This window comes from Pagrus pagrus, assembly GCF_965226575.1.
Source record: "Pagrus pagrus genome assembly, chromosome: 6".
Taxonomy (NCBI): Eukaryota; Metazoa; Chordata; class Actinopteri; order Spariformes; family Sparidae; genus Pagrus; species Pagrus pagrus.
The window spans coordinates 15739835-15757442 of record NC_140190.1 but is presented as its reverse complement, the minus strand read 5'-3'; the positions used below and the strand labels follow the sequence as shown (position 1 = coordinate 15757442).

General features: G+C 40.0%; 1 protein-coding gene across 2 annotated transcripts in view; it reads right to left on the bottom strand.

Annotated features, from left to right (window-relative positions):
* The window catches only part of cep350 (centrosomal protein 350), a 33464-nt gene extending 25644 nt beyond the window's left edge, over positions 1 to 7820 (bottom strand). For both annotated transcript variants that reach the window (XM_084354074.1, XM_084354075.1), the window contains exons 1-8: positions 7476 to 7820; positions 4856 to 4944; positions 4663 to 4706; positions 4415 to 4523; positions 4149 to 4314; positions 2047 to 2693; positions 1758 to 1871; positions 1171 to 1299 (exon numbers count right to left, since the gene is read on the bottom strand). In XM_084354074.1, the coding sequence (XP_084210200.1) occupies positions 1171 to 1299; positions 1758 to 1871; positions 2047 to 2693; positions 4149 to 4314; positions 4415 to 4523; positions 4663 to 4706; positions 4856 to 4931 (1285 nt within the window). In that variant the 5' untranslated portion in view covers positions 4932 to 4944; positions 7476 to 7820. The remainder of the gene's footprint in view (positions 1 to 1170; positions 1300 to 1757; positions 1872 to 2046; positions 2694 to 4148; positions 4315 to 4414; positions 4524 to 4662; positions 4707 to 4855; positions 4945 to 7475) is intronic.
* Positions 7821 to 17608: the final 9788 nt, after the last annotated feature.

The window sequence follows — 17608 nt, the reverse complement described above, 5'->3', positions numbered from 1 at the left end:
ACATCACTTTTCCCTATGAATGCATTCTACCAAAGAACTTTTCCTGGTAATGAAGCTGTACATCTACTATCCGAGCAGCTGTTTGTACTGAGTGGATGAGCCAACTGAACCTGGACACAGATTTCAGAGGGCTATTTATAGTGCTGTGCCAGTGGGAAACAGAGACCAGCCAGACTTGAGAGACAACACAAAAGTTGGAAGAAGCACAAGCAGACACGCACGCACAGAGTGAATGAAAGCTAGAGCACAGGAGAGACACATTTTCAGCTGTTTCTGCCATGACACTCAGTCATTCATTGGGATGATATGTCACAGCGACATTATTCTTTTAGATGAAATGTCACAGTGACATCAGTATATATTGAACAAATGCCTTCCCTTGTGTCCAAGTCTACAAAGACACATGGGGGGAAGATGGCTAGGGATCATGTTTGCATGTGTGTCTTTGGAAGCATCTTTGAGGGGAGGGGGGACGTTTCTCAGCTGTCAGGGGTCTGCTATAGCCAGGTTACAGTAGTAATGTGGTTATGAGTTTTTCATGTAGGTGTCTGAATGCTGCTTGCTGGACACAAACCGCATGTCACACATACTGGACATTTCTTCAGGCATTAAAGTCTTAACACAGCCTCAAAGGCCAGCAATGTATCTGGTTCATGTACTGGAACACACACAGGTCTGTATGTGTAACTGAGTAGATGGAAAGAACACACCAACACAGTAGTCTGAACACTAGTTGCTGCAGTCTGTTTGAGGCATTTATGACTTATAACTCATTTGGATTCAAAGTAAATAATTCATATTTGGATTATTCTGTTTTGTTATGATGCATGTAAACAAAGTTAAAAAGACTGTATTACACTGACAGCCAAATCACTACTGAACGGACATAAGTGAGAGCATGTGCGCAGGGTAAAATAACAATAACAAAATGTGTGCAGAAATAAACAAATGGTAAAGGTAAATAAAAACTGCAGCCGAGTAAAAAAGGCAGTCGGGAAAAACCTTCTAAGCACACCGATAGCTCAATATTTGAGGCTCTTGGACCGTGTGCACTGACCCTTGATAAAATCCTGCCAGACTGTTCCACATGCTTAGCTCGCCAACTGTCACTAATTAAAAATAGATGAGAGGGTGGGTTGGCTCTCTCACATAAAAAGAGGATTATTATACCTGGTTTTGCATTTAACTCGGAGGAAGGGGCAGCTCTGTGGACCTTCCTGACTGGTTTGGGAGGTCTCCTCTCTTTGGACCTGTCTGCTCTCTGTTCTCTCTGCTGCTGATGCCTGGATCTGGTGGTCTCTGTATACAGAAAACACATTCAGAAAATAAGCCCCAAAGCAACATAAATGACAAGCATTTATTATTCAAAGTAAAAGAAGTGAGTTGGCTGAAAAACAAGCCCTCTCTGATGTTAGAAACCAAAGACTATGAGCACAAATCATGTTTGTTTATGTAACACTTGGTATACTAAACTCTATGTAAAACAGCCAATGCAATATTGGTTTATGAGTCTGACAGATCAATACAACTCAGTGTGTCCCATGAGTTTTTTTTTTTGTCCATCCAAATAGATTTTCCCTAATCTAACTGTGAACTGAGCTCATTAATCACTGCCATTTACCAAACAAAACAAAGTTCAAGTATAAGTCCATGACAAAACATAAATGACAAAAATCTGCGACATCCTGATTGTAGAAGGAATGTTATAAATAAGAAATGATATCAATGAGAAGAGCATGTTTTTGTCCTGGTCTTACCAGCAAACTGTCGTGACAGGTCGCTGTATATTTCTCTGCTGAGGTTATGAAACTCCTCCTCCTTCCAAACTTTCCCATCAGGAGTCCGGATCTTTGTCTCAGTACTGTTGAAACCTGAGTGTAAAAGGATTGAAGATGTGAGCTAGAGCATCATGTTTCCTGATTAATAGCTAAAAATGTATTCCCAAAACAGCAAGCTATCACTTCACAAATGTTTATCTCTTTATCTAACAAAAGGTCAAAGAAACAACAATGATACAGTTTGAGATACAGCCTTCACTAATGGTACCTTTGTATATAGGAGCAGGCGGTGCGGCTGCTACTTTCCGTATTTTGGCTGTGGGCATGTTGCTAGTACTGGCATTGTTACTCCCCACAGCTGCCACAATGGGCTGTTCCAGAAAACCCAGCAGCTTCTCTCTCTCTGCAGCCTCCTCCAGATGTTTTCTCTGCCTGCGAATACGCTCTTTGAGCTTCTCTAGTTTATCATCAGGCTGATGTCGCCTCAGGTTCTCCAACCGCTGGGATGCTGAGCCAGGGCTGGTGGAGGGAGTGCTTTCCCCTCGGCGTATGGAGCCTGGGGCTGGAGCTAGACACGGGCTTGACTCTTGGCTATCCATGCCAGGCTGTGCTTTGGGAGTGCTTTCCTCCTCAGGGAGTCTTACACCTGTGAGATGTGACTGGTGTCCAATAGCCCCCAGGGTGACCAGGGCTGGCTGGTCATTGAGGTAGCGGACCTCTGTGCTCTCCTGAGCCGAGGATCGTGTGCTATCCAGGTCCCTGTCCGTCTGTTTGTCCCTGGTGTCTCTCTGGTAGACCAGCTGGCTGAGCAGTGGATCTGAGGGAGGTGGAGTGGATGCGTACGAAGACCCTGGCACTGACTGCAGACCGTAGGCCTCCAGCTGAGTGGAAGGATGTGGTGGGGGGGTGGCCTCTCTGGAGACAAACCCGATTACATGGGATCAGGAAGGAGATTTAAGATGATTTACTCTTAATTTACCACTAACTGAGTGTTCAGCAATGCACATTTATGGGTGACCAAAGGGTACAGACTTTTATTCAATAATGAAAACTGTTAAAAAAAATGAAAATAAAAAATGTAATTTTGTAAAAAAATAATAATAATAATTGGTAACTCAAAACTTACACTGCCCTAACTGACTGACATGGGTACAGAATAAGACTACTGGTGAAAGTGATCTTAATATCATGTAATATTGTGTACATTTGCAGGTAATAGCAAAACACATACATAATGACTTTTAAATTTGCAATAAGTGATATATATTGGCCACTGGCAGAAAAAGTTGTGAATGTTGACATATCATGTTTTACACTGACATGGCAAACTTGTAAGTAAACATTTGCTTATTTACACATTCGGCACGATAGAGTGGAGTAAAAGTGATCATTAATTTGAAGTCGTGTTCTGGTCACCTGATGAATGCAAGTCGTATGTTAATTCTCTTTTAGCTCTGAAAATTACAGTTTGAGAACAGCTGGAGTGAACCAAAATAGTAAAGTTGCTGGCCACACAGCTAAACAATGAGCTGGAACTTGCTATTAAGCACCGTAAAACTACGTAAAGCAGCCAATTTCAGGTGATAATTCTCTTAAAGTTCATAAAAGCAACTCCTTTCAAAATGTTTTCACATTGCCATTTCATACATTGCCATAAAAATATTGAAAAAGAAATATATACAGCTGTTGTAATGGATAAAATTCAAATACTGATATTGCTATCAATAAAACATTTGCAACTTTTATCATTTACTGTACATGTGCAGCATATTCAAATTTTGCTCAGTGTGACTGCAAACACTGGAGCCTTGAGCTGCTGAAGTATAGAGAGCTATTCAGCCACAAGCTATTCAGAGGAGATGTCAGGAACATATGGTGTCTGAATGGTAGTCTTAATGGTAGTCTTGGGAGAGTAAAGAGCGTTTGGGGCTGACTGTTATTGAGGTAAAGATCTCTCCTGATGTATCAGGTTAAAACAATGAAGTGATGCAATAATTACAATGAAAATATCACAGCCCATGTGGGGGATAAACACTGTCTTATTCTTTTGTCACGCTATAGCACACACACACTATAGTATGATTAGATTGGTATCATTGTCATGTCAGTCAAAATAGTAATAATAATAACATTGTTCTGGTATGCATGTTTAATCAAAGCTGGATAGTTAGACAAGTTTTAGTTTTGTCTTTTGCAGAAGATTTGTAAAGAGAAAAAACTGTCAAAGTCATATGGTCAGTATTCACAGCCACCAACAGATTTCCAGTCCTGAGTGTGACAGCATATCCTCCCATCTAAATATAGCAATGTACCCAGAAAAAGGTGGAGATGGATGTTTTTTCATTAATGCATTGAGTGCAGTATTTATACCTGTAGGAGGCAAGTGGTTCCCTGAACTCCACACTGTTGTTCCTGCGGACATTGCTGTCCTGGGTTGTATTTCGCAGTGGGCTGCGCGAGCTGCTCTTTTCTGGACTCTGCTGACTACGCCCCCTTCGCTTTGAAGACCCTCCATTGTCATCAGCTTGTTGTCCATCTGTGATAGAGTAAAGTAAACACAGTTATTGTTAAAATGTAGAAATTAACTGATCACATTGATAATCATATTAAAAGTAGCTTTACACGTCATAACTCACCCCTGCAGCGGACTGTCCTGGAGGACTTCTTCCTGGGGGGGTCCATGACAGAGTCCAGGAGAACCCCTGTCCCTGGAGCTGCCTCTAGATGGTTTTCTATATGCCGCAACTACAGAGGGAGAATACACATGTCAGACTTCATCATTCTCACATACGGACTGTATTTCATAACTGTTAAGAAATGGTAATACTATCTGTGAGGCTCTACAAACAAACAAGTCATTCAGCAGAGTTAGAGGTTTACTTACAGCAGCTTTGGACTGAGCCAAACTTTTCCATGCAGTTGTCAGCTCTGACAAGGAGAAAGAGAATACATTTCATTACCACGGGTGATACTGAGCAGGTGCTAACAATTCCTGTAAAACATTTACTGTGCATTACAGATTTCAGGATTCAAATAATTTAATATAATAGCAAAAAATAAAAAAAATGTTAACACACCTGTGCCAATATTGTGATCTGTGAGCTGCTGAGTGGTGCTTTTAACAGACACTTCAGTCCTCCTGCTGCTCCTCATCTCTCCCAGTCACCTGCAGTAGGTAAATAATAAAAATCAATAGCCTGAGCAAGGGTGAAAGTGACATAAATGAGATCACCACAAAATGTCATGAGTAGTATATACTCTTGTACTCTAATGCTGTACAAGATATACACAATCTGGCCACAAAGGAAGCAAACTGGCAGCTAAAACCAAGGATGTTAACTGAAACCAAAACAAGACATAACATACAGAAACAAAATGCATCAAGCACGCTCAAACAAGAAATGTACCCAAACAGAAACACACCTTAAAGAGTCTAGACTGTGAGCTGCAATCCACGCCCAACATGTGAACAATTAAATAGTATACTATTTGGCATAATTAGTTCCTAGTATAGCGTTGGTACTAGTATGACAGCTAGACTAATGTCAGAATGCCATTTAAAACAGGTTCTACAACAACACATTCCTCAAAAGGTTTCCATGAGGGAAGGGAAGCAGACCTGATGTTAGTCATATGTTAGCCATGTGATGTTTACTTAAAACACCTACAATACTAGAGCACAGGTGTCTGGTCCCACCCAAGTGCAACTCTTATCAAGAACTAAATTATGTTGTACAGTTATGTTCTGGATAGGGAACCATCTTCCTGAGACAAACCCAACCACTATGATAAGTTAATTGTACCGTGAATCTAAAAGCAAGTCTGGCCTAGTTGGTACAGTCATTGTGGGTGTTTTTCACTCATATTTAACACTCCTCCAGTCATAAGGAGTCATGCCTTTTACTCATAACAATCACGTGACACAGCCCTGCGGCGGGTTTGAGAGAGCAAACAGAGAGAAAACTACATTCATCTCTTCTCCACATCAACAGAATTTCTTAGGAACAGTCCTGCCCATTGACATGTAGTCATACACTGGTGACCATGATTACAAACTCAAAACTATCGTTCAGAGAGTGTGTATTTAATGACGTTTATTAAACCAGACAGTAGCCTGTCTCTTTCCTGACATCCGACTCCAAATGGGACTGAATCTAAAACGTATGGTAAGAGAGCTGAAAGTGGCTAACTACGTATACCGGTAAACTGTATGTGATGTTAGTAAATTCATACAAGAAACTAATGTGTTCAGGTTGTCATCTTGACTTTCAAGATAAGCTGACGTCGGCTACTGGAGGCAAAGTCATGACTTGAACTTAAAAGTGCACACGCCAGCATTACATGAAACACTTCTCTATTTGAAGCTAACTTAGCGTTAGTCATTAACGTTTGATTGGAAGACAGTCTCACTACCAAATATGTCAGGTGATTTAGACAAGTCGACAACAAAGGAGTCAACAAACGGCGAGCTTGATCCAAGATTTTAGTAATGTAGTATAGCACTATAGTCCTGTATTGCTGTCATAGCCAAGACATCCAATCTATGCATTAAGAGCTAATAAAGTTCGTTAATGATAGTGTATTGAAATTGTATACTCGTCGGATGAAAGGTGTACTCGTTAGCGACATATCAGGTCAGGTAAAGAAGATATCTGGGTAGTGTTAAGTGACAAAAATAAACTTTCTCCGATGGTTGGGGTAATTTTCCCATGAAAGTAAATCCAGCCATATAAAATCCAAGATGGCGCATAATTTCTTCTTCGCTCACTGACTGCAGCGATGCTCGGCAGGAGTCGCTCGTTGCTGCCGCTTATGGCTGGACGTCACAGTACAAATACACTCATTGAAGGACATGAGACTGTTGTAATTTAGCTTCCGACCACTAATGTCACCACTGTGTAAAGGGCTGCTTTACCACCCCAGCCGTTAGTTGAGGAAGAAATAATGTGCCATCTTTGACTTTACATGGGGTTGTATTGATTTTAACTTTAATCACCCACACTCCACCGTTGTAAGTCGTGTTTTCATCATTTTACATCCACCGGGCATCGCCTTTCTGTCGCCGGATGGGTCGCTGGGAAGTGTAGCTTCAGTTCAGTGACTTTATGTTTTTAACATCAGTGTGTATAACATCGAGAGCCTGAAATAAGTGGCTTAACACTGATACAGTACATCGGGACCTGACCGAGGGCTACTCAACAGCTGGCTGGCGTTGATGTTAAGGACAGTGCTGTTGTATTTAGTATAATGAACTATAACATTAAATTAAACAGTATATAATGGCCCCATGACTTCCAATGTTACAGTCTAGAAATGACCTGTGACAAGGCTATGACTGAAACACCCTGTCCAGGTATTACTCTCCCCATAATCGGACATCACAAGCCATCGTTAATCTACTTTCGGGTGTGAACTATCAACCACAGTATAAGTGACTTATAATGACCTGCTTATTGTTAAAACAACCTCAACTTTTAACCAGCCATGTTCCGTTTTCTCGTACAATTGTTGCACGTAAAAAAAAATATGTCTGCAACTCATAAAAACATCTAACTTCGAGGCGACTTATTTCGAAATGTCTTCGGTCCAGAGAATAGTCGGAGCCGCCAACTCAAGAGAGTTGATGTTACCGCTAGCTGACAGGAAAGTCATGAATAAACTTAGCTAAACTCCTCTTTGGAGAGACAGAACACGTACCTTTAGGGAAACGATCCGATGTGTCTATATGTCCACATTCATACCGACGTCCTTGTTATAAGAAAATCCAAACTTCTCCGGACTTCTTCAGTTTCGTTCAGCTGTCTGTTTGCTAACGTTAGCCGGCTAACGTTAGCGAACCAATGTTAGCTAACAGTTGTGCCAACTAAGCTAGCAACTTTTTCTAACAGCATGCACCCATGTTTGTTGTCTCAGCGTTTGTCCGGGCAACCAAATATCCAGTCCGGCGGTGAGATACCTTGAAACAAATGTCGCTACCCGCCTCTGAGGCTGCCTTTCCCGGGTTACTATGTTGATGTTTCTCTACGGTGAAACTGGGGTATCCAAGACGGGTAGGAAACTGATAGACTGAAATATCGCGAGAGTTGGATCACGTCAGAAGCCGGGAAGCCCCACCCCACCGGACACAATCTATGACACACACAAAAATCACCATAAATGAACACATAATAATAATAATAATAATAATAATAATAATAATAATAATAATAATAATAATAATGATGATGATTATATTCTATCCTTATAAAAAAGCACTTCCATTAGTTTTGTTGTTAGACCTATATGAATTAAATGAATTACATTTTTTAAATAATTTAAATACAAGAATCGTCTTTGAAATTAATTTGACCTAGTTGTTGTGGGACTTTTTTTTAATTTCAAAGTTACTAGATTTTCTTTTGCTGTGAAAAGTGGGCTACTGTCATACATTACTTATTGGCATCTGCTTTTTTAGGGCTAAATCATTTTTCCATAAGGTGGATGTTAAGGGGGGTGGAAGGTAATGATTTTTCTCAGTAACTGTATTTATTCAGGAATGAAGACACCAGGGGGTTATAAACAGGGAAAATACACAACGAATGAACTCTTCAAGTTGTCTTTTAATACTTTTAACGGAGTGTTCACTCTATTTATACATGTGAGCAAAATATTGTTCTTCTCAGCAACCGCATTTAAAAGACAAGATAGAGAGAGTCAAAGAAAAGAATACACAAAAAGTCCCCAGATGTATATCAAAGAATAGACATGTAAAAAGAGTGAACTGTTATAGATAGTAAAATGTGATTAAATGATACTTAGGAAAAACAGTAAACTATAGTAAATGATAGAATTAAGATACATTCTATCATTTATTAAGATGGCAACATAAAATAAAATGTGATTGTACTACACACATTTGAACAAGTTGAACTGTTCTTGTATTGAGGTCAGAGCTGTTTGCATATATTATTGAATTTCTTTTTTAATGGGCCTACATTCAAGCAGAGATCATTTCACTAAAAATCATTGATTAGTTAGAAGAGTCTGGCCAGACATACAGCACTTACTACATCAATATAATTTATATGCGTTTACTGCCATCCAGCGGTTTGATTGTGTATCACACACAGAGACATTCAAACAAACTGCTGCAGCGCGCCACTTTGAACGCTTCAGTCAATCATGAACATAAATAAATAAACAAATTAAATAAAATTTTGACCACTAACCCCGAGTCCAGGTCATTTGAGTCATTCTTCATCTCAAGCTATTGCTTCATTTTCTTTTTATTGTGGGTCGGCTTCCCATTAGTCGGTCCCTATAGCAACAAATGGAGTGTGCACGTTGTTAAAACGGGGGGAATAGTTTGATGAGAGGATGTGAGTGTGCTCTCTGTTAACAGGTGAGCCATAAATTCATAAACTGCGGCAGCCTGGAGCCGGAGATCCAGGTTTCCAGGTTATGGCTGCTTGTTTGACCACGCAGCAGGCAACAAGTAGGTTACCTGCACTGGGCTGTGTGCGAGCTCTCTCTAGCTTCATGCTCACGTGGAACAGAACTCAGGGCCACGCGAACATTTCATTAAGATTTCGTACATTAAGGAGTGTTAATTGTTTTCTGGCTCCGGTCAATAAAAGGTGTTGCATCTGGAAACTGCTCCAATCCACCTGATTCTCTCTCTCTCTCTCTCTCTCTCTCTCTCTCTCTCACTCTCTCACTCACTCTCCCTTCCCCTCTGTCTCCCTCTCTCGCTCACTCTCTCTCTCTCTCCCTCCCTCTTTCGCCCTCTCTCTCCCCCCCTCTCTCTCTCCCCCTCACACTCTCTCTCTTCCTCCCTCCCCCCTCTCCCTCTCTCCCTCCCTCTTTCTGTACTGGCAGGGGGGTAGTACGGCGGACGTGGTCGTATCTGCTGCCACATTTTTATTTTTCCTTTGAAAGGTGAACGAAATGGAAAGGAGTTCTCTCTTTTTAGGTAAGTAATCATGCAATCCACATGTTCTAACAGGTGTTATTTATTGATCTCACCGCCTGTCTGACAACTGAAGCTTTTTGCTTTTTGGCAGAGGTTGTGTTTGTGTGCCACCATGAGGAACAGGGTGCTGAAATCCACAAGGAGTCCTCCTCCTTTAGTTTTCATTGATAATGCTTATCAAAAGGGGTTGTGGAGCCTTTATGTACAGTTTGCAGTTCTGTTTATTGAAAAGCATGTTTATTGACACTGTGATTCAACAGTAATAATGTTTTTGTGGAGACTGTGTAGGGCAGATGCATGTTTTTAATTCCTAAATGTTCGCTGTTTTTCAGCTCCAACACCTTAGCTTGTTGTATACTTAATTAGCATACAAAAAAATCAGCAAATTAGCAATCTGCTCAGACTGTGACAGAGCACTAATCTCTCCTCACGTTGGCTGTAACCAGTGCAACAGGATGAGACAGGAGTCCTTATCTGACAGAAGAAGATTCAAATCTTCATAATCAGTGTGCTGCTCTGAGTGACAGTGCAGGTGTCAGTGTAAGGGCCATATGAATTAGGTTATGCTAATTACCAAGTGGGCCCAGACCAGATAATGATAAAATTTAAAGTGTTGGAAAAGAAATCTCCCCAGTTCAATCTCAGAGGCAGCGATCATTAACTCAAGAAGGGAGGAATTAATTAAAGATGAGAAAATCGAGACTACATTTGCTAGAGTGAATAGAAAATAAGTGTGTGTCTGACAAGTTGCTAAAGGAGGGGGTTTGGATACTAGACTTTATTAATGTTATTTTATTATCTTCGTGAAAAATGAACCCTCATTAAGGCCTGCAGTGATTAGATAAACTAATTCATCAGAAGTAGCATAACAGCCTGTTTTCTCATGTCATAGGAGTTTGACAATAAAGGAAGAGAGTTGGAATAATCAGTGTTTGCGTTATAGATGACAGGCTGCTGGAGGCAGTCACTGTGATGCTGGTGGATTTCATCTCGTCACATCTTTCTGTGTTCTGACATGCTCTCTCCTACAATACCCAGATCAGGGTTAGTCGCACAATATGAAGAGCTAATCAGGTGATCTTCTAAATGAGGATATTGACTGATCAATTCTCATTCTCTGGAGTGTCTCTTTAATTATTTCATCACATTAACATTTGTCACTTAGCTCCCCCAATCTAGTTTAACTACATTCTCCTCTTATTGTCTTTTGTTCATCTTTTCTCATCAAGTGCTCTGATTGTCTCGATTGAATAACATCACTCCTCTTGGAAGGGGTGCAAATTGGTTTTCATGGTGTATAAATTAGTGCCTCTATTCATCATAAAACTGAACCTGCCTGTACCTCTTGAACTGAAACAAGCTGCATGTTCCTTGGACCACCGACAGTACATATATTCATAATACTGAATAATTGTGATTCACCACTTGCAAAGATGATTAATGTTATCTTTTGTAGACTCGAGATGCACTCGAATGTTTCACCGCATTCTGACAGCCTTTATGTTAAACTATTGGCAAATATGTATGTAAAGAGCATCCACAATCCAATGCATTGAAAACAAACAAATCCTTCGTAGCATTAATAACAACAGAGCTGAGGGCCCTCAGAAACGCTTAACGTGTGATTATGGTTTGAAGTGAAAGCTGGACTACTAATTGATAACAACTCATCAAGGACAAAAGGAATCAATAAGAGACAAAGAAAGAACTGCTTGAAATAAATGAAATCGATCTTTGATATTAGGTTCTGCTGACAGTCTGTGGGGGATCAAAAGAGACTGGTGAATGAAAACTACATTCTAATGTAGATACAAGTGCTAACTAGAACCACACAAGGTTACTTGACTTGTAGGAGAACCCTTTTGGTTGTAAAGGTTTCTCCTGGAATCCTTTTATACAATCTTTCGACCGAAGTCAGTGCTGGCTCAGGGCTGGGGCTAGTGCTGGTTCGGAGTTGGTTCAACCTGTGAACTTTTAAAGAACAAGTTTGCTTTTCCACGGGCATGAGAGCAACTATAGAGTCACATCATTCAGTCACTATACATATATATATATATATATCTCCAATTTCCCAGCATTGCTAGGAACAACTATGGATGACTACACTGACTCTTTACAAGTGTTGCTGCTGACTTTGCATACCTACATTGGCATCCAAACACGACTGGTCTTCAGACCTCTGCTGCTTTGATTAGTGAAAATAGTTAAAGTCTTTGAGGTATTCACCCATGGATAAGTTAGAACACACTTCACTAGCTGTGGTTTTTAAAAATGGCAGTCGTAAATGGTTTGGTCCTTTGTCACCAATAACCCCAGCCCCAGCCCCTGACGTAAGCGGTTCTTTGTTCGAGACGTGCAAAGTGTTGGTGCCACTCTGGAACCAGTTTTCCTGGTCGGGAGCCAGTTCTATGGCTGTCGAAACACAAGGAACTGGTTCCAGAGTAGGCGCTGGTTCCAAACCAGCACCTGAACCGCCTCGGTCAAAAGGGGGTATGGTATGTTACAATTAACAATGTTTAAATTGAAAAAACATTTACACAATTTTTAAAAAGTAAAAAAACATTTATTTAAAAACCTTGGAGAAATGAAGGATAGACTCTCTCAGTATAAACTAACAGAGCAGGAGAGGCTGTGTAGGTCACGGGGGAACGGGTTAAAGTGAGCTTTAAAGGATAAGTACCGTTTTTTACAACCTGGACCTTATTTCTGGCAAAATATATGGTCATTTACTCACCCAGGTAACTTTGGTGTCATTCGGCGTCGTTCGGACGAAATTAGATCCAGTGTAGCGGCGATATATCCATATAATGGGAGTAACGGGGCATCGACACACAGCCTCTATATAACACATTATCTGCCACGAAACTAGTTCATTTCATCAATATTTTGTTATGAAATGCTAGCGCTATTAGCCTCTGAGTCCGGGCTCGTCTATTGTCAACATCCGGGGTCTGTAGGCTGATCTACTACCTCTGACCTGGAAGATGTCGTCTCTGAGCTGCGCGCGCACCCGCGACAGCGCGCCTTGTTTACCTGTAGCTGCTACTGCTAGTTTGACCCCGGATGTTGATAACGGACGAGCCCGGACTCAGAGGCTAATAGCGCTAGCATTTCATAACAAAATATTAGTGAAATTAACTAGTTTCGTGGCAGATAATGCGTTATATAGAGGCTGTGTGTCGCTGCCCCGTCTCTCCCATTATATGGATATATCGCCGCTACACTGGATCTAATTTCGTCCGAACGACGCCGAATGACACCAAAGTTATCTGGGTGAGTAAATGACCATATCTTTTGCTAGAAAAAAGGTCCAGGTTGTAAAAAACGGTACTTATCCTTTAATACCAACATGTTAAACAAACCTTGGGTAAATATTTCTTTCTAAAAGGGCTTTTTTGGATAGAAATAGTTCTTTATGGAACTTTCTGTCTTACAAAGAACCCTTGAATAACTCTTTTTTTAATAAAAGGTTTCCTCAGAAGCAAATGGTTCTGGGTAAAACCCAGTGGAGGAGTGCCTTGTGGAGCGTCATTGCTATGGGCAGATGTTTTTTTTTTCCTAATTGATGTGACCATATCTGGGTCAAAAAGCACTAGCAATTGTATTCATTCAATGTACATGTATTGTTCCTCCCATTCCAATGCTGCTGCTGTCAGGAACAAGTGACCTTGCTTCAAGGTCTTGCTAAAAGCTGCTTTGACAGAAAACGTGGCTGCAGCTGTGATCAAACTTTCCAGTTTTGTGGTACAAACAAATTGATGTGGTTTGTTTCAGTGGGCTGCATACTGTTTCAGTTTACAGGTAAAGATTTAATGACAGCGATGTAATATTATGACACTGTGCTCAGTCGTTTAGTGACTTCCTGTTGAGCTTGACTTTGGATCTGAGTAACAAGTGCAACAGATTTCTTTTTTGCAACTGCTTTTCACAGTTCACAAGATCAACATATACTAATGCAATGCCTGTTCAATGCATGCTGTTCAGCACAGATGAGCTGATAATGTGAGGGGTTTACAGATCCAGTCTTACACCTCCCGAGCTGCTCACAGACTCATTGGAGCTGCCCCGATAATATCACTTTTTTTTATAATAATGATTTAAATTTGGATGATTAGAGCCAGACCACAACAACCAATCAGCGAGGCATCCCAGAGCAGCTGAGTGAACATGAACATGCTAGCCATAAAGCCAAAGCCATGCCCCCGATGCTGCAAAGAGTGGTGTTGGCTGTTTATTCAAAATGTATTCATATTGGATGTGTTGCGTGTCAAAATCGCACCAAATTTGACACTGCACTTCCCTGGGTGTTCAGCAACAAACCTGCCCAGTATGAAGTAAATCAGAAGAACGGTTCTCGAGGTATGCGAATCACAGACAGACAAACAGAGATTCCTTGCTTTATAGGTAGACAAATACGACCATATTTCTCACACATATCTCAGAGACAGTAAAATACGATTTTATGCTCTGACAATTCCTTTCCACAGAATTCAATTTCCTCTGTGGTATGATCCCAATAAATTTAATCATTTGATATTCATAACAATAGGTTATTCAATTTTCTGGACACCAGGTTGAAGTCAGAAATCTTAAACACCCTAAACATCATTGAAATTTTATGAGACGTTCACATATCAGAGTGTACTGAACATTTTCACCTCCTTGTTCCCCCAAAGCACTCTTGTTTGAAAAATAGTCCACTATTTCAACAACACCGAATTCAAGACCTGAAAAACAAACAGAAACAGATGATTGATGCTTTTTAATGGCTTTTACTCTGCTCTGTACTGAGTACTAGACATTTCCACTTGTGTTATTTTCTTGTATTACTTCCACACATTCTCTGGCATGTTTCAGTATCAGATTATAAAATAATCATTACAGCACCGGGCTGAGGTTATGCGTCATCTACCACCTTATTACAGCTCCCTACCTTCCAGCTGTTCCCCATGAGGTTACTTTACCTTCCAGTGCCACAACAGTGTGATGGGTCTATTAGAAGTGTTGATCATTACTGATCTGATGTGTCAGCGGTGTTGAGTAATGGTCTTTCTTGGAAGGTCATCACAGCAGTAGGATCCCTTTGAGAAGTGTCTTTTCATCATCTGGAGGCTGCAGCCATGGTTAACCTGGCTGCAGTTACAGACAAAAAGCCTGATGAATGACAAAATAAATAATAAAAGACAAAAAGCACAAAGCAGAAAAAAAGTCAGTGTTAGTTTCTTTGCTAAAGCAGGGGTGACTCTCTCTTAAATACCATGAATTCAAAATGATATGTTACACATAGGTATACAATATTCAGTCCATGTTCATTAAGCAAAAATGTGAGAGGTAACACTGTGAACTAATCCACAAGTTGAGTTACCGTGTATGTCCACTGTGACTCAGGCTTGATTTAAATAGTCAGTCTATTCAAACGGAGGCCATTCAGCGTTAATGGAATAATACTTACATAATTATAATATGAAATTTTAATAAACTCCATAGAGAAGGTTGGGAGTTGTTGCAGAATAACATGTCATAGTGGAAGGACACAACAAAGAATCATGGAATAAATATAACATTGTAAAATTATACTGTGTATTAAGTAAATAGAATGAAAACTAAGGAAGAGTTTGTAGCATTAATGCAGAATGTGCAAAATAATAGCAAACAAGCATTAAAAATGGATATAAAGAATATGAAAAATTGCATTCGACATAAATACATAAGAACAAATGCAGATAAAAAAAAAAAACCTCAAAAATAATAGGAAGAAAAAAGGGAGAAAAGGGAACTCTCAGCGTACAGGATAAGAAAACATGCTCTGTATTTCCATTAACACATCTTCAGAAAGTGTTACATCTGTGTGGAAAATGTGTAGGTTGTCTATGCCATTAAATACATTCACATTTTTTCCAGATAGAGACGAGATGAAATAATAATAGAGGCAACAATAGAAGGACGTAGGAGAGGTGCAGTGTTTTTTTCTGGTTTAGCTGTTATCCTTTTATCCTTCATCAGTTATTATTGTGTCGGTGGGGGATGCACTCTTGCAAATACTCAATGCTTTGGAAAAAAACACGTGCGTCCGTTTTGGATGAGACAAAGGAGGAGCTGAATGAGTTTGTGCTTGTCAGAGTACAGGTGTTGACATTTTGCTATTTGCTTGTTACCTTGATATTTTGGTTCGGACAGAATTATCTTAATGACTGGATGAAAATGTCTATAACCTCATTCATTCACGGTTCCCAAACACTGAATCATAATGACATTCGTGATCTCAAAGCAAAATGTCTCATCAACTGGATGAAGTGCCATTACATTTGGCACAGATATTTATATTTCCCTCCGGATAAACTGTAATAACTTTAGTGATCCCTTGATTTAGCATTGTATTCCTGCCACACTGTTGGACTCAGATCTTTTGTTTCATACTTTTTGTTGTTGTTGCTTTTATTGGTTTACATTCATACAAATAATAAAAATTTAAATACACAGAAGCAACAAAAGATGTGATGGACAGGTGCAAAAAACTCTCGGCAGAGCTACCTTAGTACATTAAAAACCGAAACATAAAGTTACTAAGAGGAAGGGAAACAGAGAAAGAAGAGAAAAAAGCAGGAAAATAAGATTCTACACACATTTCACACATTATTTTGTCAAACACTGTGACCTCTGTTGCCCACAATACAACTCAATCATTGACAGTTTGGCTGGACATAAAGGCTCACTTCTTTCTTACTTCTTTTTTTTTTTTTTAAGTTTGCGCAGCTCCCTGACAAAAACCTTTATACAACCCTTTTCAGACATGCAGAAGTACTTCCAAAGACTTATAAAGAAGACTTCAATTTGTAAAATCGAAATTTCCCTTTAAATTCTTCTCTAGTGCCGTCATCAGGTCAAAATGTAATTTGTCCCACACTTTGGTGTATGAGCAAACACCTGCAAAATGAATTACAGTGTTAACACTGATGATCCGTGTGGTGAATCTGCTATACATCAGCATGTTAGCATTGTCCATGTGCTTGTATGCGCTCTTTCCCGCCAGATTCAAATGATCAGTTCGTCATCAAGCTCTGCTGAAGCCTGATAACGGCCCATTCATTAGAATGAGGTGTGTTGGAGAAGGGAAACATCTCAAACATGCCGGAAAAAAAAACCCTTTTAACAGGGGGGAAAAAAAGAAGATGGAAGAAACTAGGACAATATCTGATACAAATAATAATATGTAAAGACTGTGGATCCAGGAGACGACTGAGCAGGCCTTGGCAACTCCAAGTGGTGCCCGAATCACACGACCTCCTCTCCACCGTGGTGACCTGGAAGAGGGCAGGCCACACAAGATAATTAGCAGTAAAAAAAGTCTGGCGTGTAGAAATATCATCAAAGTTTATTGTCTTTGTTTCTTGAGTCTTAATGCTAAATCCAGAAAAGCTTTAAATACATTTTCCTATCACATGCTATACATTTGCATATTTGCTGCTCCCATTTGGTCGCTTTAATGCACCATGGTGTGTAATAGAAAGTTGTAAATTTTAAATGTAGACGTTGGCACTGCCGAATGCACTCTATATAATACAGAACCGTAATTTGCAGCCGCTGTATTTTGAGAGAGTCATTGCTCAAAGTAAAACACTGGCTGAGCAAGAGAAAATTAGACTTCTCATATAGGGGACATTTGCACATTCATGTACTGCATGTCTTAATGTTTCGCCTGGATGATCTGTCCATGCAGTTCATTTTCCTGCCTGTACAAAGAAAACTGCAAAATAACCCACAGCAGCCAAAAAATGATTGAATACTATAAATTTGACTCACTTGCGCCATATGTGTGTACAGAATATTGTCCTTTGTCCTCTGATCCCTCTGCTTTGTGTTGGAAATCTCCTAAAGATGT